Genomic DNA, 27,428 nt, shown 5'->3' on the forward strand with positions numbered 1-27,428 from the left:
AGGCGGATTCTTAACCACTGTGCCACCAGGGAAGCCCAGGAATTAACTATTGAAATAGATACATAAGTGGATATTCTGTTTCTGCTGAGTATGCAGAATGCATGGCCATATTGTTGAGGTGTATTTACAACACTTTAAACTAGTATTCATTTTTCTATGAAAAGATTCAGAAAAATAACCCACAAAAACTGACTGAACTCATCCTATAACTGAAATTTTTCAATAGGACTTTGGCAGTTTTCATGCAAAAAACAACAACAAAACACTCTGAAAGGATGGTGGTACTTAGCTGTCTGGAATCCTCAAAAGGTGAGTCACTCATTTCTGCATACCAACCCCTCAGGGCAAGTGATTCAAATTTATGTCCAGGAAACAGGCTTCAGACTGGGAACTTATAAAAATGGGGCTCTCAAGAATCCCATTATGCCTGTATACTGTGTGGAAGATTGATATTTCCTTATGTCTTCCCGGAATCTAGGTAATAATACCGACTTTCCTGTATGGATTGTATGGTCATCAAGTAACCTTCAAGATGGTATCCGAAAAAAGGAATGTCCATATTAGGAATATACATCCCCTACCTCTCCCCAAACACTAACAAAGTTGACAAAATGACACCTATATTTTTGTATGTCTGAAACAGATAAATGTGGTTAGTTTTAGTCCACTGCTAAGAAACTGGTATTCTGGGTAACCTGGAAAATCCAGTTAATATGTTTGCAAGGCTGAAGTTCATCTGCAGCTAGCTGGGCTCCCTGGACAACACCCACCAACACAGTCTCCCCGAAATGGTGACATAAATAAACTCTGCTTATCCGGTGACCAGTCAAGCATCCAGAAAGAGCTTCCTTGTGTTACCTAGATATTATAAAAGGAACAGAATTAGACCAAGCTATTAGAGCAGTATCCAGTTTAATTAATCCCTTCTTCCCTCTGTTCTCCCACTGTACACTGCCTGTGCCTTTATTATAGCATGTGTATCACTGCCTATTATCACGTTATCACTATGGAACATAGCTATTTATGCTGTTTTTCCCACCTGAATATAATTTCTAGAGGGCATAGATAGTAACTTATGCTTTTCTCTTTCCCTAAGAATACAGGACACATAGCCTTACACACAACAGATACTCAATAAATATTTGCTGTATTGAACCAGGCACAATTAAGGTCAATTAGGTATTTAGGGCTTCAAATTAGTTGTGAAAGGAATTAAGCTAAATCTCTGCATGTGATGGACACTCATGAATGTGCAAGAATCTGCCAAAAATGTGATCCTCCAGAAATGAGTAAGTCTAGCTCTTGGGGGCTTTTGGGAAAAAAGGCATAAAGTATTCCAAATAATTCGCTGAAATGAGTAATAATCTCAACTCTCACTATGCCTATTTATTCCTGTGTCCAGCTGGTTACAAGTGGGGAAAAAAAATCCCACAGTTCATTCCGGTTTTGTTGAATTTCACAAAATACTGCATTTCATATTTAAAATAATCAAATTTATGACAGCCTTAGAAAGATTAAACAAAGGTTTTTTAAGGATACGTTTCTTTGTGGTTTTAACCATTACTAAAGTGAATGCAGAGTACTGTTAACTTAGATATGAATTTATTTTTATTCTCCTGACATCTGACATAAACTTCTAAACGTAAGAAACAGGTTCCAATTTGCATCAACAACAGATTTTAATCAATCCCTGTCCTCCCCTCCCCCATTTATGTTCACGGTCATCCACGTTGATTTATATAATCAGTGCATCTCAACTTATTTTGCCATTGAGTAGACTCAAGATTGATTATCACCTCACGCACAAATCACTACAAGAGTTTACCAAATCACTTCCCTGCTTCTAGCCTCTACCGTCTCAGTTCCATTAAGCATATCTACTTGATGGCTCTTGTTAAGCGGCAGTCTCACCAAGACACTCTACAAATATTCATTGAGCACCTATTATGAGCAAAGCACTGATATAGGTGTTATAGAGAAGATAAAGACAAGTAAAACACTGTGCTTGCCCTTCAAATCTACAGTCTAACTAGAGAAGTAACATGCAACAGTAATAAAACATTAAAGGAAATCAGAAGAGGAAGAAAGGAAAAATTGCAGCTCCGGTGAGATACTATAGATGAGCGGCTTCTAAACTACAATTTAAAGGATGAGATTCCTATGGGATAAAGTAGAGAGGGAGTGTTCCAGGCGGATGCAACAGCACTGAGCAATGAGTGGCTGTGAAAGTTGAGGCAAGTTAACCAGAAGCAATATACAAAGCAGATGAGATCAAATAATTAAAGACTACTACAAACACTGGGCAGGAATCTCAGCACATGCTATCTAATGAAGACCACTCTTTAAAAGTGCTATTCTATCTAGTACATAATGATATGGCATATAATATTACTTTAAAACAAAAACAAACAAAGAAATCAAGTAATGCAAGATCCAGGGTACCTACCCAGGCAGGGGCATAGCAGGTGAACAATAGTCTAAGAAATAGAAAACTGGTCACTGGGCCACCATGTGCAGTTGTACAGTTGTATGTAGTCTGTGTGAATGGCACTTTCTAAAGTTGTTCAGTGCACGACCTGTTCAAAAGTACTCAGTAACCCTGATGGTTTCAGACAGGTGAGTAATTAACTTTGCAGGGGTCTAGCTTTGCAAAAGGGAACTCATTCATGTAGAGATGGGTCAGAGGGCAAGAAATTAAGTCTCTCAGAAGACTGAAATCAGTTGTACAGTTCAAAGTCTTGAAACAACAAGATAGAGATGCAGGTTCTTATACCTTAGGAACAAGGTATAAGCAATGTATCAAGATAGTATGACTCTGAGTGTAATTTCTATGTAAGAATTCTTATAGCTTCTTTAAGAAAAGGATTGGCCCCAGAGTCTCACACCACAATGCCCCCAAACACCCCCAACTTACTGATGGACTTTAATTGCCATAGAACAAAGTTATTAGGAAGGAAAATATGTCATTACATCATTATTTAAGAAAAAAATGTTTAAGCCTTTATTTATTTTTATGGTTATTAATACCATGTTTGCTTCCTTTCATTACAAATAATATTTCAGCTAAGTTATAATTTTTAAAAACTTTGAGCTTTAGCCTAGAAATCTGTATGTTTTTGGAGTACAAATATATTAATGGCACATTCACTTTTTGGGTGGGGGGAGGGGAGAAAACGGTCCTAAAGTGCAGTTTTACTTGGACACATAGAAACTGTGTCAAATTGGGCTTCCCTGGTGGCACAGTGGTTAAGAATCTGCCCACCAGTGAAGGGGACACGGGTTCGAGCCCTGGTCCACGAAGATCCCACATGCCACGGAGCAACTAAGCCCGTGCACCACAACTACTGAGCCTGCAATCTAGAGCCTGTGAGCCACAACTATGGGGCCTGAGTACCACAACTACTGAAGCCCACGCGCCTAGAGCCTGTGCTCCCCAACAAGAGAAGCCACCACAATGAGAAGTCCGTGCACTGCAACGAAGAGTAGCCCCTGCTCGACGCAACTAGAGAAAGCCCACGCGCAGCAACAAAGACCAAACGCGGCCAAAAATAAAATAAATAAATTAATTAATTTTTAAAAAAAGAAAATTTTTAAAACCAACTGGCCAGAGAAAATCTTCGTTTAGTAATAATATCAGCTAATGTTAATTGTTTACAACGTTGCAGGCCTTTCATATACACTTTACATACATGATCACATTTAATCCTCACAAGAAACCTAAAGGTAGTAATATTTATAATGGCAGCTAAGAACTGAATGATTACTAAGTACAAGACACTGTTCAGAGCAATTTACATTTAGTATTACCTCATTTAATCCACAAGACAGTTCAATGAGATAAGTACCTTTATTATCTTCATTTTACACATAATATATCTGAGGATTCAGGAAATTTCCTAAGGACAAATTGCTAGTATGAAGAGCCAGAATTCAAGTCTAGTAGTCTCACTTCAAAGCCCAAGCTCTTTCTTACTCACAGCTTTCTACTGCTTCTACAACTGGTATTCATGGAGTAAATAATATCTTTGATACTACTGTTAAAATTTCATCAAGTGCATATTATTTAATGAATGTCCAAAGAGGAGCAACAACCAGAAGCAAAGATAAGATTAAAATAGATCTTATTTGAGTCTGGATCCCAATAAGCCATTATTTTCAGAAAATTTAATGGGCTTTGATAGTGAGGTGATGAAAATTGCTGAAAAGAAACAATGATACTCAGCTACAGCAGAAAACTACTGTAAAACAAGCAAAAAACCAAATAAAATAAAGTAAAACGCAAGGAAATAAGGTTAGGGTGAATCATATCCCATGCCTGCCTAGGATCTAGAAAATGCAAACCAAATCTATTCCAAGAAAATTAATTTTGTGGAAATTCTGCAACTTGATAAAGACAGGGGTTTAATTTTGGTTTAAAAAGTTTCTAGATTTATCATAGAAAAAAACACACTAAGTATCATAAGTGACCATATTATTAAATCTGAATAACTCAATGTCTACAAAGTTTATTAGTGTACACATTTAATAACAACTTATACGGTTTTAAAAAATTTATATTCTGGTTATGCTAATTTCCAGGCTTAAGGAATTGCTGCATTGCTCACTGTTTTATATCAGAATCTGTTAAAGGAGGGAAGGTAGGAAAAGAGTACGATGACAAAGAAACTTACTGGAGTTTAGAACCATGAAATGAAGCAAAGGCCCACAGGTGCAGAGCTCAGGTTGATTCCTGGTCTAGTATTCTTTCCATTCTAACCTGCTTATTCTACAGAAGGAAGTTTCTGAATCCTAGAGTGTGTCTTAGAAATCATCTAGCTAAAAACATCAACTTCACTGAGAGCAAAACCAGTCCAAACTCACGTAGTGACTGGCAACAGAGCCAGAGTGAATGGGCATCCTGACTATAGGTGTTCTCTCTGGGAATAACTATATTCTTTAGGCACACACAGTCATTGGTGCACACATATTCCCACTGAAAAAAGTATCTTAGTTTACTTTTTGTGTGTGTGTGTGTGTGGTACGTGGGCCTCTCACTGTTGTGGCCTCTCCCGTTGCAGAGCACAGGCTCCGGACGCACAGGCTCAGCGGCCATGGCCCACGAGCCCACTGGCCCAGACACTCCACGGCATGTGGGATCTTCCTGGACCGGGGCACGAACCCGTGTCCCCTGCATCGGCAGGTGGACTCTCAACCACTGCGCCACCAGGGAAGCCCCAAAAGTATCTTAGTTTATAATTGGTTTACTTACTTACAAGTACAGATTCACCACTTAAATAACATTGTGATGGGAGAAATAAATACTTATGCTTTAAAAAAACAAGTAAATTTATTGTACACAAATTTACACAATGTTATGTGTCAACTATACCTCAATGAGCTAGAAGAAATATTGCTTAAGTATAGCAAGGAGATTTAAAAAATGACAGTGTTTGTTATCTTTAAAAATAAATAAACTTGCTTTGAAATGTTTTCAATTAACACTGTCTTTAAAAATACTTTCATCCAAGGTGAATTCCACACCGAGTCTTCAAGGGTAGGTAGGAGTTAGCCAGGTGAGGGAGAGAGGAAGTGGGAATCTCAGGGGAGGACAAGAGAGGAAGCTGTTCCAGGCAAGTGTTCAGCATAAGCCAATGACAGCAAAGAAAGAAACAATATAGTGTGCATGGAGGACTTCTTACCAAGTTTGGTATCACTAGAGACTAATGTTCAGCACAAGAGATGAGGCTGGGAAATTTACTATTTAAAAGCTGAAACTGAAATATATAAACTATAAAGGGGATCTATTTTGATTTGTAATAGAATGTTCCTCCTTTCTCTTTCAAGATCACATTTTCTATTTTTTCATGAGCAAACTATATTTACCTACTTCAGTTTTTTAATCAGCTTTTTACTGAAGTATAATTTACATACAGTAAAACTGATCAATTTTCAGTATACAATTCAATGAGTTTTGACAAATATACAACCACCACCACAATCAAGATCTAGAGTATTTTCATCACTTCAAAAAGTTCCCTCATGCCTCTTGCAGTCAATCCTTTCTCCCATCTTTGGCCCCTGGCCACACCACTGATCTTTCTGCCACTAACCTTTTGCCTCTTATAGAATTTTATATAAATGGAATCATATAGTAAACAAACAAAAAACCACTTTCATCCAATACAAAAATTGATATTGTTTTAATATTAAAGAATAAACAGGGACTTGCCTGGTAGTACACTGGTTAAGAATCCACCTGCCAATGCAGGGGACACAGGTTCGATCCCTGGTCCGGGAAGATCCCACATGCCATGGAGCAACTAAGCCCGTGTGCCACAACTACTGAGCCTGTGCTCTAGAGCCCATGAGCCACAACTACTGAGCCCATGTGCCACATCTACTGAAGCCTGCACACCTAGAGCCCGTGCTCCACAACAAGAGAAGCCACCTCAATGAGAAGCCCGCGCACCACAATGAAGAGTAGCCCCTGCTCGCTGCAACTAGAGAAAGCCTGTGCGCAACAATGAAGACCCAATGCAGCCAAAAATAAATAAATAAATAAATTTATTTTAAAATATTAAAGAATAAAGAAATTAAAGAATGACTCAAGAAAAAATTACATATGAGGTGATAAACATCTTAATTATCAAGGAACTGCATACTAAAACCACAATGAGATAAAAATACACACTCACCAAAATTCAAAGGACTCACCATACCAAGTATTGGCAAGGAAGTGGGGGAACAGGAACTCTCATCTCTTTTTGGTGAGAATGTAAATTGTACAAACACTTTGGAAAACTGTTTGGCACCATCTACTGAAGTAAAAACACATGCATCCTATAACCTAGCAATTCCAATTCCTGGGTATATACCAAGAGAAATGAGTGCTTATGTCCAACAAATGTCAGATACAATGTTCAGAGCAGACTTATCAAACTGTACACTTAAGATTTTGTGGACTTTGCTGTATGTAAGCTACATCCCATCTCCAAGGTACTCTTTTACTTATCCATGTTGAGATTCTGAGATTCATCCATGTTGTTTTATGTAGCAGTAGTTCATTTTTTTCATTGCTGTATAGTATTGTATTGTATGAATGTACCACAATTATTTTTTTAATTGTTGTTGAGTATCTAAAATTTTTAAAAATTGTTTCGAACCCAAGTGAACATCTTCTCTGCTCATCAGTAGATTTTGTTTACTATAATACTAAGAAACAAAGCCCATCTGCATGCTAGCCATCTTCTATTTTAAGTATTAACATATTGCCAAGCAACATTTATTTGGTGCCAATCAAGTTTACAGTGCTAAACTCAATTAAATGATAGAAACAAAGTTTTTCTCAGAAAGAGTACCTCGGAGTATAATAATAATGTTTGCTTAAGATGACGCTTTGTGAATCAATAAAATAGTTCATCTAGAGGACTGGTCTATAATGAACTATGTAATGATTTCAGAGAACTATTGTGAATGAGGAAAAGAATGAGAACCAATGTAGGTGGGAGATAAGGGCTGATTCTCATAATCTGATGGACACTGTAGATTACTATAAAATTAATTTCAAACTCCATATCTGCCAGTGTTGATTGAATCTTTACTAATTGCCTGACACTATGCTAAGTCCTTAATATGTATTCTTTCATTTATCCTCACAATAATCCTATGAGGGATGGTATTATTATCACTATTTTCACAGATGAGAAAACTGAGGTTTAGAAAGGAAATGAACTACTGAAACCATATACAAGCCCCTGTGTCCCTGTCCTTTGAAGTAAAAGGCTTTTGCTTTAGTTTCCCAGGCCTCCCTTGAGTCTCAAAAGGATGACTCAAGAGTTAATGGTTAGGAAATGTGAAGATGTAGAGACAAATAGCCATTGGGCTGGGAAACTGGTAACAGTTTAGACTATAAATCTGCCACATGGCAGAATCACTGAACTCCTGGTTCCCTGAAAGATATAAAGGCCTGACACACATTCCTAAGTTGTTTTTAGAGGAAGCAGACCACCATCAGATGAAAATACACTGACCACACACACATAGACCCTAGACCCATTGAAACCCAAAGGTTGATGATGCTTGAAACTTTACCTTGATGCCAACAAATCTGAGAACTATGCATGAGCTGATCATGTACCTTGCAGTCCCCTCCCTCACAGTGCCTTTAAACCCCTTTCTTGAAAGCCATTGGGGAGTTTGGGTCTTTTGAGCATGAGCTGCCTGTTCTCCTTGCTTGGCACCCTGCAATAAATGCGGCACTTCCCATCACCACAACTCATTGTCAGTAGATTGGCTTTATTGTGCACAGGTAAGCAGACCCAAGTTTGGTTCAGTAACACTACTGAACAGAAAACACCTAAACTTAAACCAAGGTCTGAATGACATGAAAACCTGAGTTCTTAATAATTATGCAAACTTCTCTCTGCACAGTTCTTCCCTTATGAATAAAAAATGTATTTATAATATATTACCATACGTAGATATGCACTCATTCATTCAACATACATCTATTGAGCATATGTGCCAAACACTGTTCTAGGTATTTCCTTCACATTAGTAAATCAAATGGAACAACAAATCCCTGCCCTTGTGGTGCTTATATTCTAGGACAACATGGAGAATAAACGTAATAAGTAAGTAAATTATACAGTTATGTTAGAAGATGAACATGTGCTCTGGGGTAAAGAGCAGATGAAGTGATTGGAAGTGTCAGTTTTATACAGATTAGGCCTCACTGAGGAGGTAAATTTTGGGCAAAGACTTCAAGGAAGCGGAGCCAGAGCCACACAGATATCTGGGGTGGGGTGGGGGGGGTGCGGGTAGGGAGAATAGCAAGAAGTGAGGTCAGAGAAATACAAGAGTAGTAGAGTGAGGGGGTGTGTGTGGGTTGATAGACTACTTTTAAGAACTTTGGCTTTTGAGTGAAGGGAACCACCCTCCTTCTCCCACCAAATCTTGGCTAATTGAGATATGTTTCCCTAAATAAATCTTAAAAGGGCAGGATGTAGTTTCTTAAGCGTAGAAAGAGTGAAACTATGTACCCCTGATTCTACCTTTTTAGCAATATTCTTTGGAGGAAGGAATTGCCAAGTATAAAAATGGGTTAGAAATGAAGAAAAAAAGTTTACACACACAAGGAAACATCTTGGGGAGTTACTTTACACAAAAATATAGGGCTGTAAGTGATTTTCTTACAATCAGTCCACATGGTTACTCTCTCAATCTATTAAGCTAGGGTTAAAAATAACAGTAAAAATTCCATATTTTTCACAGAAAATCACTATGGATATGGAGGTTTTTTAAAAAAAATATTATTGTGCATTTTACATGATCACATCATGTAAAATGTGTAGATAAGCAAGATCACTAAATAAACAATTACCTTTTTCCCCCGAGTAAGCAAATGCACAATAATGTAACTTCAGAACTTTTCTTGATCTTAGTAAATATAACTCTGTCTTCTGAAGCAATGCTAACTTTAATTATAACTTATTTGTGAATTGTTAGAAAATAATGACAATCAATTCAGGGTTTCTAAGCTCTACGAATATTAATCAAAATTTCCTCTAACAAAGAGGCAATCTCTGGGAACAGCTTCAGAGTAAAATAATACTCTCTATTCACAATAAGGTCAGATGAAGTTTACTCAGTAGCCCTGATATCTTCTTTTCAAAAGACACACAATGAACTCAAATAGGAAAATTGATGGATGACTCCTTTCAGATGTAAGGTAATTACAATTTGTTCATAATGTAATGCAGTGTCTCAACTATGTGTTATCACTTTAATATAAAACTACTATATGATGTGTGTATGACAATGGAATGGAAAACCCATCAGTATTAACTTCTTATGACTATCTGCATCTCTTTTTCACATTTTGTGACTACTGCTTGAAGGTCTTAGATTAGCTATAAGAAGAATTTCTGACAGTGAAGGTACCAAAAATGAGTTATAACAAAGGTTTTAAAGCATCTTAAAGATCTTTCAGGAAAGGCATGAATGTTTACCCTCAGGGATGATTTGGTATTGTCCTACATAAAAGGAGAAATAGAAAGCAGAAAACTCTTCAGGCCCCCCCATGTATCCTTGTTATTCTTTACACTAAAAAGGCTTATTCCCCTAGAATAATGGCTCTCTATAACCATGCCCCTCTCTTCTGCTACACAGAAATTTCATATTTGCTATGACATTAGAAATAAATATTCTATTTGCTTTCATTATCATCAAAATAATGTTAGTGTTGATTAAAAAGTAATTTGAAACTGTTTTAAAGAAAAATTCTCAAGGCCCTGCTGAAATTAGATGAAGAAATGATATCATTTAATCAGCTATATGCTTAGGTATGTATGTTTTGTTAATCTGTTACCTAGATGAAGGGTTTCTCTTTCACGCAGAATGCAATCATATGTGTGCTTATGTCTGTAACTCCCTTGGAAATGCAACAAAATAATAACATGGGTTGATGGCTGAGTGGGTGGATAAATATATGATTGAAAAAATACAGCAAAATGTTAAAACTGTAGATCCTAGGAGGTCACTGTATGGACACTTACTGTAAAATTGTTTTAACTTTTCTATATATTTGAGATTTTTAATGATAAATTGTTGGGGAAAATGCAGTCATACTTGAAACCTGTTTTACATGGCAAGGGAGAAACCAAATCACACAGAATAATTCTGCAAAAAAAGATGAGACCAGTTTTTGCCGCTTATATTGAGTTGAGGAGGAAAAGGACTGCCATAACACCTTTATCAATCTACCTCCAGAAAAGTCCTCCAAATTCACACTGCTATTGAGAAATGAAGGCAGGCAGAAAGGTTGGTTTGTTCAAGAATTCTATAGTGAAAGTAAGTTCCTTTAACTGAATTTTGAAAAGTAAGACTTGAAATTACTTCTGTATCTAAAAATACAATATTTCTTTACCTACTCAGAATAACTTCATTTTCAATATAGATTTCCTGAAAGGAGATAAAGTATACCTTTCTTTGGATTACTAATTATTCTTTTTGGCAATGCCCTTTCCCTGTGAAGCTGTTTGAAATCACTCAAAGAAAATCAAAACAAAAACATGTTAAAAAATGACCAGTACATTGGAAAATTTACATACTAAATATGATATCATTTAATCAGCTATATGCTTAGGTATGTATGTTTTGTGTGTATAAAGTATATGTGATATGTGTCATAAGCCTTTCAACATAAATGACTTTCTAAAGTGTCATAAGCAAGGCATCTTTATGTTTGATAATTCTATCAATGATTTTTTGGTAGTCATCAAAAGCATATCACTCCCTGCATTTTGTAAAGACAGAAAAAGACATCATCTCAAAGAAATTGCTCAGCTAGTAGTGGATAATGACCTATTTAATAAAGATTTATTGAATACCTACCATGTGCCAGACACTGTGCTAAGGCTTAGGGATGAGAATATAAATAAAATACAGTCCCTGACTTCATGAAATTTACGGTTTGGTAAAGAAGATACACAATTACAAAACACTTAAATTGACCAATAAGTATATGTGTGGAGTGTTACTGTAAGAAAAAGGAGATACCTAACCTAGCTGGGGGATCTCTGGGACTGCTTGCTGAGTTTAGTCTTAAAGAATGGGTAGCAGTGATTTAGACAGGAGAAAATGGGAGAGGGTATTCCATGCTGAGGTGGCCGCCTGACTAAAGGCACAGAGCAGCATGTTGTTGGCACAGAACTGTACTGCTAGAGAAAATTTCATGGTATGTAATGGAGACAGATGAAGCTATGGAGATAGGCAGTTGTCATATCATGGATGATCTTGTGGGATATATAAAGGAGCCTGGACTTTCTCTTGGCCTGATAAGGATTTAGAAGTGGAGTGACATTTTCAGATTATATCTTAGCTAGATCTCCCTGGCTCCTGAGAGAAGGATGAATGTGAGGGAGACATGGTGAGCAGCTGCAGGAGTGACATAATGAGGACCTGAATCAAGATTGTGGTGGTAGGTATGGTTTCTACTGAGAAAGGCCAGCAGATTGTCAGATTAAAATGTGAGGTGATTTCCAGGTGTCTGGATTGGATAAGAGTCGATAGATAACAATGTCTTCCCATCAAAGTAGATAACACAGAAGGAAAAGCCAAGTTGAAAGGTGATGGATTCAGCTTTGGATGTGTTGGATTTGACATGCCTCTGGGTTATCTAGATGATTTCCAGAAGGAAGTTAAATACAGGATGCTGAGGAGGAGGTCTGAACGGGAGGTTGAAATTTGAGTCAGCAAAACAGAGAGATATTTGAAATCGTGAGACTGAATATTCAGGATTTTGTTTTTGTTTTTGATTTTAGCCATTCTAATAGGTGTGTAGTAGTAGCTCATGGTGGTTTTAATTTTTATTTCCCTAATGTCTAATGATGTTTTGCATATTTTCAAATGTTTATTTGCTATTCATATAACTTCTTTGGGGATGTGTCTGCTCATAATTTTTCCCCATTTAAAAAATTAATTTGTTTTCTTATTATTGTGTTTTGAGAGTTCTTTGTATGTTCTCAATATAAGTCTTTTTCTACCAGATATATGCTTTGCAAATATTTTCTCCCAGTGTGTGGCTTCAGTGTTTTCTGAAGACCATAGTTTTTATTTTGTTTAAGTACTTTTTCATTTTATCTTTTCTGCATCATGCTTTTGGTGTTGCACCTAAGAAATCTTTGCCTAAGGTCACAAATATTTTGTTTTCCTTTGGAAGTTTCAAGTTTTTCACTTACATCTATGAGACATTTTGAGTTTATTTTTGTTTATTGAGGAATGGATTGATATAATGTGAGTGGATAGAACCAATCACTAAGAGTGTACACAATAAGAAGGCCAAAAGGTGGATGAAATTCTGGGAGAAAAGATAAGCCTAGGCTAAAGGAAGCGGAGTTGAGCAAATAAGACACAAGGCATTGTCGGAGAAGCACAAGGAAAACTCTGAATAATCAACACGGTCTACTGAGATAAGCAATGGAACTTGTCTTCTGAACTTGGATGAGGTCATTAGTGACCTTAGGAAGCGCATATTCAGTCAAAACAAATCATTTCGACATTGGAACTTCATTTAACCAACCACTTTAAGAATTCCCCCTGTGGAAGCATTGGGACGAGGCCTGAAATCCCTGAGCATTCTTAAAGGTCACTTCTCGGGGCACAGGAGGGTCCTGGGCTTCCCGACACTGACGATGACTGAGACAGATTCCCGTCACGCCCCTTGGGGCACTCCAGAATGAGGTCTTGGGGACAAGCCCAAGGAACCACCGCCCCGCTGGGAAATCTGAACTAACACTCACCAACGAGTTCGCCAAGCTGGCAGCTCACGAGGGAAGCAGCTGGTGAAACTACGGCCAAATGAAAAGGCGAGGATGGGAACATGCGCGCTTGGGCAATCCCGGGGCAGACTAGGGAAACCCCTTCCACCCGCCACCCCCTAGTGTGTCTGGAGGAGGAGAGGGGGAGGGCGTGGGGCTCCTCGGGCCAACTTTGCGGCCGGCTCTCCTCGCGGGCGAAGAGCTCCTGCACTTAGCCGGTCCCAGGCTGGGGGCTTAAACATAGGGGATCGCGGGCAGGCCTCGTCCCTTCCCAAAGGTCATGCTGGGGGCACTGGTCAGACTCCCTCCGACCAGCTGACCTTTCGCCTCCCCGCCCCAGCAACCTCCGTATCATTCTTAGTCGCGGCGGGACAAGGTCCCGCGCCAGGTGCCGGAACAAGCCGTCACTTCCAGCTAGTCGTAAAGTGCCGCAAAGCGCAGCGCCGGCGCTTTGCGGCGCCGTAGGTGAGGCTGCAGCGTGGATCCTTGCTCTGCGCAAATCATCCGGTTGGGCAGCTGCTTCTGGGAAACCGCGGCAGATAGGAGATTGGGGAGGACGGTGACCCAGCTACGATTCTCTCAAAGGGTAATTGCTCCTAGGTTTGTGTAACAAGAGAGAAAGCGGGTAGGGTTGTTTATAAACAATACAATCCTTATTTAAAAGGCTTGAAGTAAGGTTCTTAAACCTCCCTCCTTGTGACATGCCGTCCCTCATGCTCTTTTGGTTTTCGTCTAAGTATTCATCACTAGATTTTAGGCATCTTCCATGTAGCTGACACTTGATTTTCTTATTCATTTCGTTTTGCAGTCGCCCTACCCCTGGACTTTGAAATGCTTTACATGATCGGTTTGGGCCTGGGAGATGCCAAGGACATCACAGTCAAGGGGCTGGAAGTTCTAAAACGCTGCAGTCGAGTGTATCTGGAAGCCTATACCTCAGTCCTGACTGTAGGGAAGGAAGTTCTGGTAGGTGCTTAAGGCTTTCCAGCCTCCTGGGAAGAACGATATTTAACAGCTGATTTTTATTACACCAAGCTGAGCCGAATTTTTCAGGTCTGTTGGTTCAAACCCTTTAAAACACATGCCCTGCTTATATTAAGAATCTGAGGGGTACAAAAATGGAAAAAACACCCTAACCAAGTGACTTGGAAAATGAAAGGGTGCTTTTTCTTACTTTACAAGTCTAATTGTGTGGCTTTCTCCATTAAATAGGAAAGTTATTTTACACTCCTGGGGATAATTATCAGAATCCCGTATTTCATGAGATAGCCAAGAAATCCTTTCTGAGTTGAGTGCTAATGAGGTGCTGACACAGCCTTAATGAGTTGGTTATGTATTCAGGAACCAAGCTGAAAACCTCCCCCCTTTGAAGTATTTCCATAGGGAATTGTAATCACCTTTCTGTCTGTATCATATCCAGAGAGATCTAACCTTTGAATAGACATCTCCCAGTAAGGCTTATACCCATACACTTGGATGTATTGAGTCAGCCTGGAACTTAGTAACTGTAGAATTTGCTAGTGTATCATACGTTTACCTGGCTTTGGTTAAGGGCTCAGTAAATTTTGGAGGAGGGGTCAAATTCAGGTTCATTGTCAAATTTCAAATACAATGTAAATTAAGATGAAAAGATTGATGGCCATGTTATAGGAGGAGGGAGAACATTTTAGGATTGTCTGGTCTATCAAGTCTTCCAGAGAAAAAGGTGACCTAGAGAATTTCAGGTCTTCTGGCCTCTCAGATTCACAGCCCAGAGAATTCTGAAGGTCTCAGAGTTTCTTTAAAATCTTAAAGAAGGACTGCTACTTGATTGGCCATGCGTTGAAATAAAAGTTGTGTCTAATGACCAGCTTTGATTTGTTGGCTCCAGTTTATTAGGATGGAGCTAAAATATCCAAGCTCAAGACGATAGAAATGTTCCTCTCTTAATTAGTGATAAAGGATAATTAGAATGAACTTAAAATCTTTTTAGAGAATATAGACAAATCAGTAGTTTTATAGAATTGGACCTGGTTTTATGTCTTTGCTCTGTCACATGTTAATATGTGACCCTGGACAAGCCCTTTAACTGTAGTTTCTTACTTTGTAAAAAGAGGACAGAAATGCCTACCTTATAGGATTTTAGCATAGCGTCTGGCACAAAAGTGTTCAGAAAACATGAGTTGTTAACAGATACATTTCCAAACGTCTCTAAACCTCAGTTTCTTCATTTGTCAAATGGAGATAATAATCAGTTGGAAGGCTATTAAGATTATATCATTTATTAAGATGATGTATTTGAAAGTGCTTTGCAAATTTAAGTGCTAGCTAAATGTTAATTTTGGTTGCTATGATTTTTTTAAAGTATTATTTTATTTTTCCAAAAACATTTTTGTAGAGTTACTACATACAGGGTCAAGATCTGGGGCTGAGCTCAAACTCACAGGTAAATTATATGTACTTTGTTAAGGTACTAGAATTCTATTCCTCAACAATAAAAAGTGCTAATATTTTTAGAACACTTATTATGCACTGTTTTAAGCACTTTACATGTAGAACAGGATTATTACTCTTTAATTACTGTTCACAGTTTTAGAGGCACAGAGAAACTTGTCCAGGGTCATACAGATAGTGAATGATAGAGCCAGAATATGGGCCAAAGCAGTCCTCAGTTGAGATCCACCACTTTTGACCATACTATGTCTCTGTACTCTTAGGGATAGATAATAGCTTCACAAAATATAATGTCACAGAACACCTACAGAGAAGTTAGAATTCAAGTAAAGTGGTCAATCCTGGATCCCTCCCTGTCACAAAATTCCACTGACCTGCTCTCCATGAGCCCCTCTGGGTCCTCAATTCATGTTCTTCCCTGAACAACTTTCCATACATCAGCCACCTTAAATGAATCCTTTCTGGAATAAAGTAAGGTATAAATAAATAGAATCATGCCTTATATTGCCCAGTAAAATTTTAGAACCACTTTATCTTCAGCCACTTTCTTTCTTCCTTTAATTTCTACCTTTTCTTTCTTTTTTAAACAAATTACTTAAAAAGTTGTTAAGTTGTGCTCATACAATCTGGTCTCAATAACTCTAGATAGTTATTATACAGTGAAAAACAGATGGGAAAATTCTGTTTTCTGTAATGAATATATGCTTTCTTTTATCACTAATTACACAAAATAATTTTTTTTAAAAAAGGCACACATGGATGTTGCTAAAGAAATCTAGAATTTATCTGTTCTTACATTGAAAGCTATTATTTTCAAATTGCCAGATGGGTAGTATCGTTTATATATTCCCTATTATTCAGAAGTTAATTAAACTAGAGACAGTGAATCCAGGAAAGAGTTTTAGTTTTGGTATATACAGTTTGGATTTCTTTAGGCACTTTCTGTGGCTAAATTATTATCTTATGTGCCTATTTGTTATAACGCACCTATATACGTTATACAACGAGATATAAGCTATGATCTTTGTTCTTTGGGTCATGATTCATCTGCATTTACCCAGGAAAACTTAAATAATACTGGAAGATGTAAATAACAATTCATGACAGTAGTGGAAGAGAGAAACTATAAAATTATATTGCTGACAAGAACTTGATTATTTTATTTAAGCCAACACTTTTTCACCAATTAAGTAGTAGAAGCTATCAAGTAGCTACTAGGTATTAATTACAATTGGGGTACATGTAAGAGAGAAGGTCACTTCAGGCTGTGCTGATCAGGGAATACTATGGAACAGATGGAATTTGAGCGATGTTTTAAAACGACACATCTCAATTGTTTTGTTTTGTTTCTTTTGTTTAAATCATGGTCCAAATACAAAATAATAATATTTGTGTAGCTCTTCACGATAAATGGAGGAAGCTGCTCATGGCCTGCGAGGGCTAACTTTGGGGCCCTAGCTATCCTGCATAAAGCAGAGGAGCTCATTCATCTCTGCTTATCTATGCCTCATTTGCAGTTCTGTGAAGTCCTGCAATCAACTAATGTTCTGTGTCCTTGGGCAGTCATTTAAATTTTCTTTGCTCTTTTTCTTATCTGTAAAACAGGAATAAAAATAGTTCCGATGTCATAAATTGTGGTAAGGATTAAATGAATTCATATGCATAAGTTCTTAGAAGAGTGCCTGACCACAGAGTAAGCCCATTGTAAATGTATTATTACAGATATTGTTATTATAGATGATATTTGATAAGGGGAAGAGCGAGAGACAGATATTACTATAGATAAGATTTGGTAAGGGGAAGAGAAAGAACATTCCTTGCTGAAGAAAAAATAATAGTGAGCAAAAGCAGGGAGGAGAAAAACAGATATTTGCTATAACTTGTTCTTGGGCAACACCAAAATAACATTCATTTTCCTCTGGTGTATCTTTTCCCTCTTTTTTTCCTTCCAGTTTTATTGAGATATAATTGATATACAGCGCTGTAAAAGTTTAAAGTGTATAAGTGACATAATGATTTGACTTCTCACATCATGAAATGATTACAGTAAGTTTAGTGAACATTCATCATCTCATATAGATACAAAGTAAAAGAAAAAGAATTGTTTTCCTTGTGATGAGAACTCTTCGGATTTACTCTCTTAACAACTTTCATACGTAGAGTATGGCAGTGATAATTACATTTATCATTGTTCCTTCTCTTTTCTTCCTAACCTACTTCACCTGGGTATACCAGCCAACTCTGTTTCCTTGTCCTCCTATCTAACTGCTGTGGATTGAGATTGGAGGGATAGGAGAGAACAGTAAAGAACTTTTTATTGAGAAAAATGAGGCCATCAGCTATGACCTTTATTAGCTTCCTATTTATCCTTGCCCTGAATCTGAATCTGTCCTCCCTCCAGTCTCAGAAAATGACTTGTAAGATGAGGTTCTCTTCCTGTTCAAGTCTAATGCCATCTAGATGGGTTTTCTTTCAAACTTCTTCTCTCCATTCCTCTGGAAACTTACTCCTGTCAATTATTCTTTCTTCTTTATGTTCGATCTATATTAATATTCTTTTGTCCTCTCAAGGGTCAAATACAGTTGACCCTTGAACAACTTGAGTTTGAACTGCACAGATCCACTTATATTTGGGTTTTTTTTCCATAGTAAATACTACAGTACTACTTGATCCGAGGTTGGTTGAATCCACGGTTATGGAGGAATCACGGATATGGAGGGCTGACTATAGGTTATACTCAAATTTTTGACTTTGTGAAGGGTCGGCACCTTAACCCCTGCATTCTTCAAGGATCAAGTGTATTGTCCATTCTGAAAACTCTCCTTTTTTAAACCTGTTTTCCCCATAGTTATTATTCTGTTTCTCTCTCCTTTTTCCAAAGCTTTTTGAAAAAACAGTATACTTCTCTTGTCCCCCCGCACCCCCTTATGTCTCAAGACTCCTACAAGCTGACTTCCATTTCTCTGAAATACTTCTCTGTTTATTGAACAATTATTTAGTAGCTGAGAACTCCAGAGGATAGTATTGAATTCTTGTCTGTTTTACTTCTTTTGACATAGTGGACTATTCCTTGAAACCGACTTTCAAGACATGGCTCTCTATTGGTTTTATTCCTGCTTTTTCATTTTTCTCAGTCCCCTTTGTAAGCTCCTTATTTTTCCATTCCTACTTTAAATGTTAGTGTTTTTGTTTTCTTTTTAAGATTTTGTTCTTGCATGTGTTTCCATATGCTACTTTGAGCCTCTACTCTTCTACTTTTTGACTAGGTAATATGTTAAATAGTTTGAAACTCAAAGATACTAAAAGGTATATACATCAAAAGATTTCTATCCCAGTTCTTCCTTCTTGAGGCAATCATTACTAATTTCTTGTGTATCCTTCCAGAAATACCCAAAAGTAATTTTAGCTGTTTTTACTTTCTTCCCTATGTACAAAACCCACCAATGTAAAACTAAGAACGATTTTGAGCTTTACCTTCATTTTCATGAATGGAGAAGATTAGGACTGAGATTATATGAAAACTGTCTAATCAATCATTGGATAATATATAGTATAAATTTAAAATCATTTGTTAAATGGTGCTGCTTGTTTTTTAAATTTTCCTTTCCTGACCCTGACTAGCTTTGATGTCCCTATAGCACATATAATGTGGTAGTTAATTCCCCGCTAGACATTATGCTCCATAGGGCAGAGGTCATGTGTGTCTCATTCACACTGTTTCCCAACATCGTGCATAGAGCTTGGCATGGAGGTCGTACACAGAAATATTTTTCAAATGAGTGGATGAACGAATACATAAATAAGTGATTAAGATAAAAATAATGTAGTACCAGTCTATTTCTGCTTTAGCAATCTCTTCCTTTTTTTAAACATTCTTTTTAAAGAGGATGAACCTTTGATTATATTGAGGTGTTAATGTGTGTTTCTCTTTAAGGAGGATGTTTTAAAAAAATAAATAATCTGTTGTTTCAATTAGTTAATGAAATATTTCTTGGGTTAGGGTAAGTGATAAATATGAAGTGATCATGATAAAAGTCTTGAGGAGAGAGTGGGTTTTCTGTTGTTAAGTCATTTATAAAATATTGGATAGGATTACTGCCAGCATTAACCTAGTAACATGTGACTCCTTGATTTTTAAGAAATGTTAGGAGTTCAGAAAAGAACATTATTTCCTTCAGTTTTCAGTAATCATATGTGTGTTCTCTTACATATGTTCCACAGCTGTTTGAATATATATAAATAAATGTTTATAAATGTTCCACAGCTGTTTTTTGTTTGTTTGTTGTCTTGTTTTTTGGCTGCATTGGGTCTTTGTTGCTGCACGTGGGCTTTCTCTACTTGCGGCGAGCGGGGGCTACTCTTGGTTGCAGTGTGCGGGCTTCTCATTGTGGTGGCTTCTCGTTGCAGAGCACAGTCTCTAGGCGCGCAGGCTTCAGTAGTTGTGGCATGTGGACTCAGTAGTTGTGGCTTGCAGGCTCTAGAGCACAGGCTCAGTAGCTGTGGCGCATGGGCTTAGTTGCTCCACAGCATGTGGGATCTTCCCTGACCAGGGATCGAACCCGTGTCCCCTGCATTGGCAGGCGGATTCTTAACCACCGCACCACCAGGGAAGTCCCCTCTACAACTGTTAAGTTTATTGGGCTTACAAAATTAAAGTAAGATGTATAAAAAGGAAGGATTAAGAAAAAATATGTGGTACAAGTGAAAAAACATTTTCATCTATGAAAACATCATTGTCACTGGGAACTTCTGGAACATTATCTCTAAGAAGATATTCAGAGAAAAGGAAAGAATCTTTTTTCACATTTGAGGAACAGATTCTAGTTAAATATTAGGAAGTAATTATCACAGTTGGAACTATAGCCTTTATCTTCAAATGCTTAATCATTTGTTCATTTACTCATTTGCTTGACAAATATTACTGAGTAGCAGATACTCTTCTATTACAGCAATCCTTATAACTTTTGACATATGATATAATCCTTATGACAAAAATAAACTTCTCAGCATGTAGGAAATAGTATTATTTATCTGTGCATCCACTTTTACTATATTTGAGTTATATTCAATATATTACTCCACAGGAAATCAGTTATAAGATTCATGACCTTGCATAATAGGTTGTAACCACTACCGCATGACCACTAGCACACTCTTACTTCTGTGCTGCCATTCCAGTTAAGGTCAGCCTCCTGGGTTTGTGCTTTAGAGTTGAACTTCTGGGGATTCGTTCACAAAGCAGTTTGTATGGAGACTTCTTATATATTTAGAATTCTTTTCTTGCTCCTGCAACTCTGCCTTTTTTAGCAGGAACTAGGAAATACAGTTTTAAATTAGTCTTTCCTGCAATTATGCAGGAATGTTTGCTGGTTCTGTAAACAACTAAATCTTAATTTTCTACTGTTTCTCATTGAAATTATCTTCTTTTTTAGTCAAGGTTTCATAGATTTCACAAGGAAAATTTAATCAAACCCAACTACCATGTATGTGTATAATTATTGTTTAATATATTTATTCTGCAGTACTGTGTTTCTGAAGTCAGGCTCATGCATACATGTTCTCTATTCATCCTACAATGTTCAGCCTGGTCTATTAGACCCAAATTTAGAGGTTAATTTAAAATGCAAAGAGCCTGAGGTGTTAGGAGGTCTACCTCCTCTTGGGATATTAAGATAGCCCCAAAGACAGAGTTTAATTGCAACATGATACAGAGGGCTAGCTCATTGAAGAGTTGTATTCAATGATCTCTGTTTGGATGGTTGCCAAGATTTGCACAGGCCCCAGACAAAGACTGTTTTGTGTGTGTGAGAGAGGTGTGTGTGTGTGTGTGTGTGTGTGTGTTGAAATGGTCACCTGTGTCTCATTTTTATATTGGACTTAAATCTATAGGAAGAGTTTTATGGAAGAAAATTGATTCTCGCTGATAGAGAAGAAGTGGAACAGGAAGCAAATAATATTTTAAAGGATGCTGATATCAGTGATGTTGCATTCCTTGTAGTTGGTGATCCATTTGGGTAAGTCAAAGGAGATATTTTGAGTTTTAATTTATTTACTTTTTTAATCATTAAGAATTCTTTTATTACATTTAAAACTTTATCTTCCAGGTCCTGATAGGGGACTATTTACCTAGGCGCTGTCTAAAATTTTGTAGTTTAAACTTTCATTATCTTTGAGATTAATGAAGAAAATTTATTTGGGAAGGATGTCATCATGTATAATTTATATTGATTATCAAGTGTCAACTCTAAAGTTTATATCGTTGCTTCAGCTATATTTTTAGAAAGTCACTTAGGGCATCAAATAACCTAAACTAGTATATCATTATTAAATAAGTATATTACATTATCAAGAGTTGTACCTGCCATTTATTTTGCAGGTAAGTGCAAGTATCTTCTGCTTGCTTTGTCCTAGGCTTTTTTTTTCTTTTTTAATCATCTACTATTTAGCAATACTGTTGTCACTTTACTTGCCTTGAATTTATCATTTATTAAGCCTCAGATTTCAATTTCTTATATCCATTGGGAGCTCTGTTCTTCCCCATTACTAAAAAGATGGGCTTATACTTGTCTAGCCAAGCATCATCAATCTCTAATGTCAAGCCAAACAGAACAGTTCTTTTTCTCCAGCTGGTGACCCAGGATATATGTCACAGGTTTAAGGAACATAAGGACAATTAAATCACTGTGAGCCCACCACCAAGGATATTTTTCAAAACAATGGAGTTACATGTGCATGTGTCTGTCAAAGAGAAAGTAATTTATATCAATATGAGGTGCCAGAGATTATGTATCATTATTATACTTAGTTGCAAATGGTATCCAGTCACTGATGAAGTCCAGTAAACCAATGCTACTTGAAGTGAGATTTGCAGGCTATTGCCAGCCCACAAACTTACCAGTCCATGATGAGATAACTACAGAAATTGAAAGTAAGCATTTAGAAACTTTTATAGCAGTTTTACAAAATAATTTTAACTCTGCTGAAACTAATAATAAAAATTTGGAGCATGTATTTTGTATTATTTTATATTTTATTTTTCTAATAGTTAATTTTTTTGCATTTTACAAAACTAATGTTCCATGACAATTTAGAACTTAAAAAATATTGGCCTTTCACACAGTTTGAGAAGCACTGCTGTTGACTTTTGTTTTACCACGTTTTTCATATCCTTTCATTCCTTTCATCTGTGGCAGCCACTATTCTACCTAATCCAAGGTCTCATTATACTAATTTAATATAGTAGCCGTTTACCTGGTCCAGGTGTAGATCCTTAACTCATTACCTATGCTGTGATCAAATTCATGTTTGTAGATCCACAATTTTAAAATCTCACCCGGGCTCAAAATTAGACTATTATTAGCTCCATCATTGGCCAGACATGAAAAATACTGCCTAGCCTGCTCTTCTACTGGTGTCCTGCCAGTCTTGTACTGAAACCCACACTCACGCCAACCAGTTTGCCCTTCCCTGATCGTCATGCTTTCTCACCATCACGCATTTGTTCAAACTGTTTTCCTCATCTGTGGTGCCCTTTGCCCTGTTTCTGACTGTCAGAAACCTACTCATTTTTCAAAGCCCAACTCAAACATCACATTCTCTGTGATATTGTTCCTAATTAACCCAACCAGAAGTTATATCTCTTCCTAACTGCTGACATATTATTCATATTAGTTTTCATATATTACTTCACAAAGTATTTTTTTATTTGAATATTTACTCTTTAGATTTGTAGGCTGTCCTTCACATTTTTATCTCTCTAGCTTCCTTCACAATACTTGGCTTATAGTAGACATCAATCAAATATTAATTGAAAGAATTGTTAATATTTTGCCTGGGGTCATGACAAAGGAGGACCAGGTGTATTTGGACTGACATCCATTCAGCAAATATCTTTTGAGCACCTATCTCATGACAGGCATTCCTATGTGCTGGATATATATTAGATGATAACTCATGGGTTTACAGTTTAGTAAGGGAGACTGACATTAGTTGAAGAAAAAATAATAAATTAAAAATAAATCTGTAAAGAAAAAAAAATAGAGACTAACAGGAACAGACTTATTTATGCAGGGTCATATGGAAAATCCTTCATGTGGAGGTGATATTCAAGCAGGTATCTAAAAAGTAAAAGGAAAAGCAGAAGGGAAGAACATTCTAAGCAGAGGGGAACAGCAAGAATGTATTCAAGGAACTGAAAGGCCAGAGTGGTTGGAGCTCAGTGAGTGAAGGAAAAAGGGACCTGAGAAGGAGTTAGATAGATAGGTGGGATCCAGACATGTAAGGCTTTGGAGGGAGTAGGGATTTTGTTTGAAGTACAGTGCTAAACTTTTAGAGGATTATAAGCAGCAAATAATCACAATCTCATTGACATTCTTAAAAGATCACTCTAAATGCTTGGGTGAGTGGGTTTTAGGGAGGCAAGGGTGGCTCTGGTAGAAGAGAGAAAAAGACAAACTGCGAAAAATTTAGAAGGAAAAATGCTCGGATGTACATAGTAGATGAGGAAAAGGAAAGAAGTAAGTCTTCAAGGATTCTGGCTTTAGTAACTGAGTAGTTGATGATGCCATTTTTTGAAATGATGAAAACCAGCGGGAAAAAGGGCTGGGAGAAACAAGAATTGGTTCTGGAAATGTTTTAAGTTTTGGATGTCATATAGACAATTTGATATCTGCTACTGGAGCTCAAGGGAGGATTTATCCTGGTTATATGACTTTTGAAGTCATCAGTATCTAGATGGTATTTAAAACCTGAGTAGTGGATGGAATCACATTAGGAAGGAACAAGAGCAAGAACAGAAGACCTAGGATGATCAATCCCTAGGAAACTGGCATTTCATGGTCTCTCAAGAGCAGAGGAGGAGGAAAACCGATAGAGTGTGCTGTCACAGAAGCCAAGAAAAGAGAATATTTTAGAAAAGAAAGAGTGGTCAGCTTTGATGTACTGCTGAAAGGTAAAGTAGAAGATGAGGATAGAAAAGTGTGTGTAAACTTAAAGGCTTTATTTTATGGAGGAGTTGGTGCTTGAGCAAGGTCTGGTTTAATAGTTGAAGATTGTGGGGTAAGATTGTGGGGTAGGATGGGGGGTGTTGGGGTGGAAGGAGGGGTGGAAGGGAAACTTCAATGTAAATGAAAAAACTGAGGCCCAGAGAAAGTGCTGTGACGCTACTCAGAATCCTTCAGTGACTTTGTGGTCTTAAATCTTTTAACAGTCTATCTACTTCTTCCTTTGACTACTCTTCTTTTTGACTGTGGTAGAGCCAAATTGTATAACTTTGCCATTTTGTAAATGTTTTGCAGTATTCGTTTTCCATGTCTTTGCTCGTGCTTTTTCCTTAAACAGACTGTTGTTCCTAGTTTCTATTTAGTGAAATAGTAGATTCTTTAAGACCCAGCTTAGATGCCACCTCTTCCATGAATCCTACCTTATTTTATTCAGGAGTAAGTGCTTTTTTTTTTTTTTTTTTTTAACTTCTAGCCAGTTAATTTTCCCTATGTCAGTGACTAATCATATATAACCTTGTATTTGGATTTATGTAATATTTACTGTAACTGTAGTTATTTTTCATTTATCCACTGGATTACTGTTGGGATATAGTAGCTGGAGACAGGTGGTAAGGAATGTGTAAACTTTAATTGGGCCTTGAAGAATTAGAATTTGAATTAATTAAATGGATAAACCAGGAAGGCAATACAGAATGCAACAAGGCACTGAAATTCTTCCATGTATATATAAGACCAAAAAAAAGTACTTTGTTTAATTTTAAGCCCCTTTCTACTTATTTGAATAAAAATTTCAAAAAGAAGGGAAAATTGTTTACTCAATCTTGAATTCTTTTTTCTAATTTTTAAAAATTTTCTAATATTTTAAAATTCTAATATTTTAAAAATATTTAAAAATTTATTATTTTAACCATTTTTGAGTGTACAGTTCAGTGGCATTAAGAACATTCACATTGTTGTACGTCCATCAGAACCGTCTATCTCCACCAATCTTAAATTCATGGAGAAGGTAATTGAAAGTAAGTTAAGTCAGTTGGTGTAGTTCTCATCTTTGCCCTTTTTTTTTTTTTGTGGTATGCGGGCCTCTCACTGTTGTGGCCTCTCCCATTGCGGAGCACAGGCTCTGGACGCGCAGGCTCAGCAGCCATGGCTCACGGGCCCAGCCGCTCCGTGGCATGTGGGATCTTCCCGGACCGGGGCACGAACCTGTGTCCCCTGCATTGGCAGGCGGACTCGCAACCACTGCGCCACCAGGGAAGCCCCTCATCTTTGCCCTTTTATCTAGGTTATTAAAAGGAGTGTGGAAGTTAATCACATAAATAATGTAAATGACTCTAAAAATGTTCTCCATCAGTAGATCTGACTCAGTCATGTGAGAGATGACAGTCTTAAGCTTTCTGTCCCCATAAAGAGCAGTTGAACAGGGTCATCATTAAACAGATTCTTTCTGGACTTCCCTGGTGGCGCAGTGGTTAAGAATCCACCTGCCAATGCAGGGATCACGGGTTCGGTCCCTGGTCCGGGAAGATCCCACACGCTGCGAAGCAACTAAGCCCATGCACCACAACTGCTGAGCCCGCATGCTGCAACTACTGAAACCCGTGTGCCTAGAGCCCGTGCTCTGCGACAAGAGAAGCCACCACAATGAGAGCCCACGCACTGCAGCAAAGAGTAGCCCCCACTCACTGTAACTAGAGAAAGCCCACGCAACAACGAAGACCCAACACAGCCAAAAATAAATTAATTAAAAAACAAAAACCAAGTTCTTTCTAAAGATGGTTCTGTTTTTATTCCATTTGCTATTTTAATATGCTCTGTAATATGTTCATGGTACACACACACACATACACACACACAAATATACCTTTATTCACCTGTCTCCTATGTGCTTGAACGTGGATCATTTAATTGCTTCCATTCTGCAAATTAATGTTATTATAAAATAAAATTTAAAATAGACATACTAAGTCTTATACATTCAAATTGTCACCTTTATGAACTTCATTTTATTGATTCCATTGATCACAAGATTCTTGAATCTCTTTTGAAATTGCTTTCAGAGCAATTCCAAGTATATTATTAAGAAACATTTACTATTTCTGGGCATGTGGCTCTATCTAGAACCATATGTGTGTGTATATAAGTATATATGATTTTAGATAGAGCCACATGCCCAGAAATAGTAATAAATTTGTCTTTACACATGGCAGTGCACATACGTGCACATGCACGCACACACTTTCCCAGTCACTACAATGAAACATTTTCATGAGCCATGGACCTGGAGGAATGCCCAGTATAAGGGTGTTAAGCCCATGGTTCGTACAGTTCTTTTTTTTTTTAATGAAACAATATAATCTAGGTAATTGTGATGATAAAATACCAATTTTATCACAGTTTTTCATAGCAGTAATCTGAAAGGCTAATTTAATCACATTTATATCAGTTTCACAAAATCAAATCACTTTGCCAGGTCATTAAATCTTCATAGTACACCAACCACATCTGGTCGTTTTAAATGAACTTGTGATAAAAAGAGAATAATTTTAAACCAGTTTTTCTTTCTGCTCATCTATTTAAATAACTCACCAAGTAACTAATTCAGTTTTCCCTTAGCTTACTGTTAAATAGTGAAATTCTGTTGAAAGTGATATTAAAAGCTTATAACTGGCATTTATATTATTTTTTAAAAGCTTAC

The 27,428-nt window shown here is 37.2% G+C and overlaps 1 protein-coding gene across 2 annotated transcripts in view; it reads left to right on the plus strand.

Moving 5' to 3' along the window:
- The first annotated feature begins 13,020 nt into the window (after positions 1-13,020).
- The window catches only part of DPH5 (diphthamide biosynthesis 5), a 37,055-nt gene continuing 22,647 nt past the window's right edge, over positions 13,021-27,428 (plus strand). Inside the window, exons 1-3 of one of the 2 annotated variants that reach the window (XM_081220080.1) lie at positions 13,021-13,346; positions 14,107-14,264; positions 21,621-21,745. In XM_081220080.1, the coding sequence (XP_081076206.1) occupies positions 14,130-14,264; positions 21,621-21,745 (260 nt within the window). In that variant the 5' untranslated portion in view covers positions 13,021-13,346; positions 14,107-14,129. Of the gene's footprint in view, positions 13,347-13,706; positions 13,885-14,106; positions 14,265-21,620; positions 21,746-27,428 lie in introns of those variants that run through there. The other variant, XM_081220079.1, reaches the window with a different exon arrangement.

This window comes from Mesoplodon bidens, assembly GCF_964165515.1.
Source record: "Mesoplodon bidens genome assembly, chromosome: 2".
Lineage (NCBI taxonomy): Eukaryota > Metazoa > Chordata > Mammalia > Artiodactyla > Ziphiidae > Mesoplodon > Mesoplodon bidens.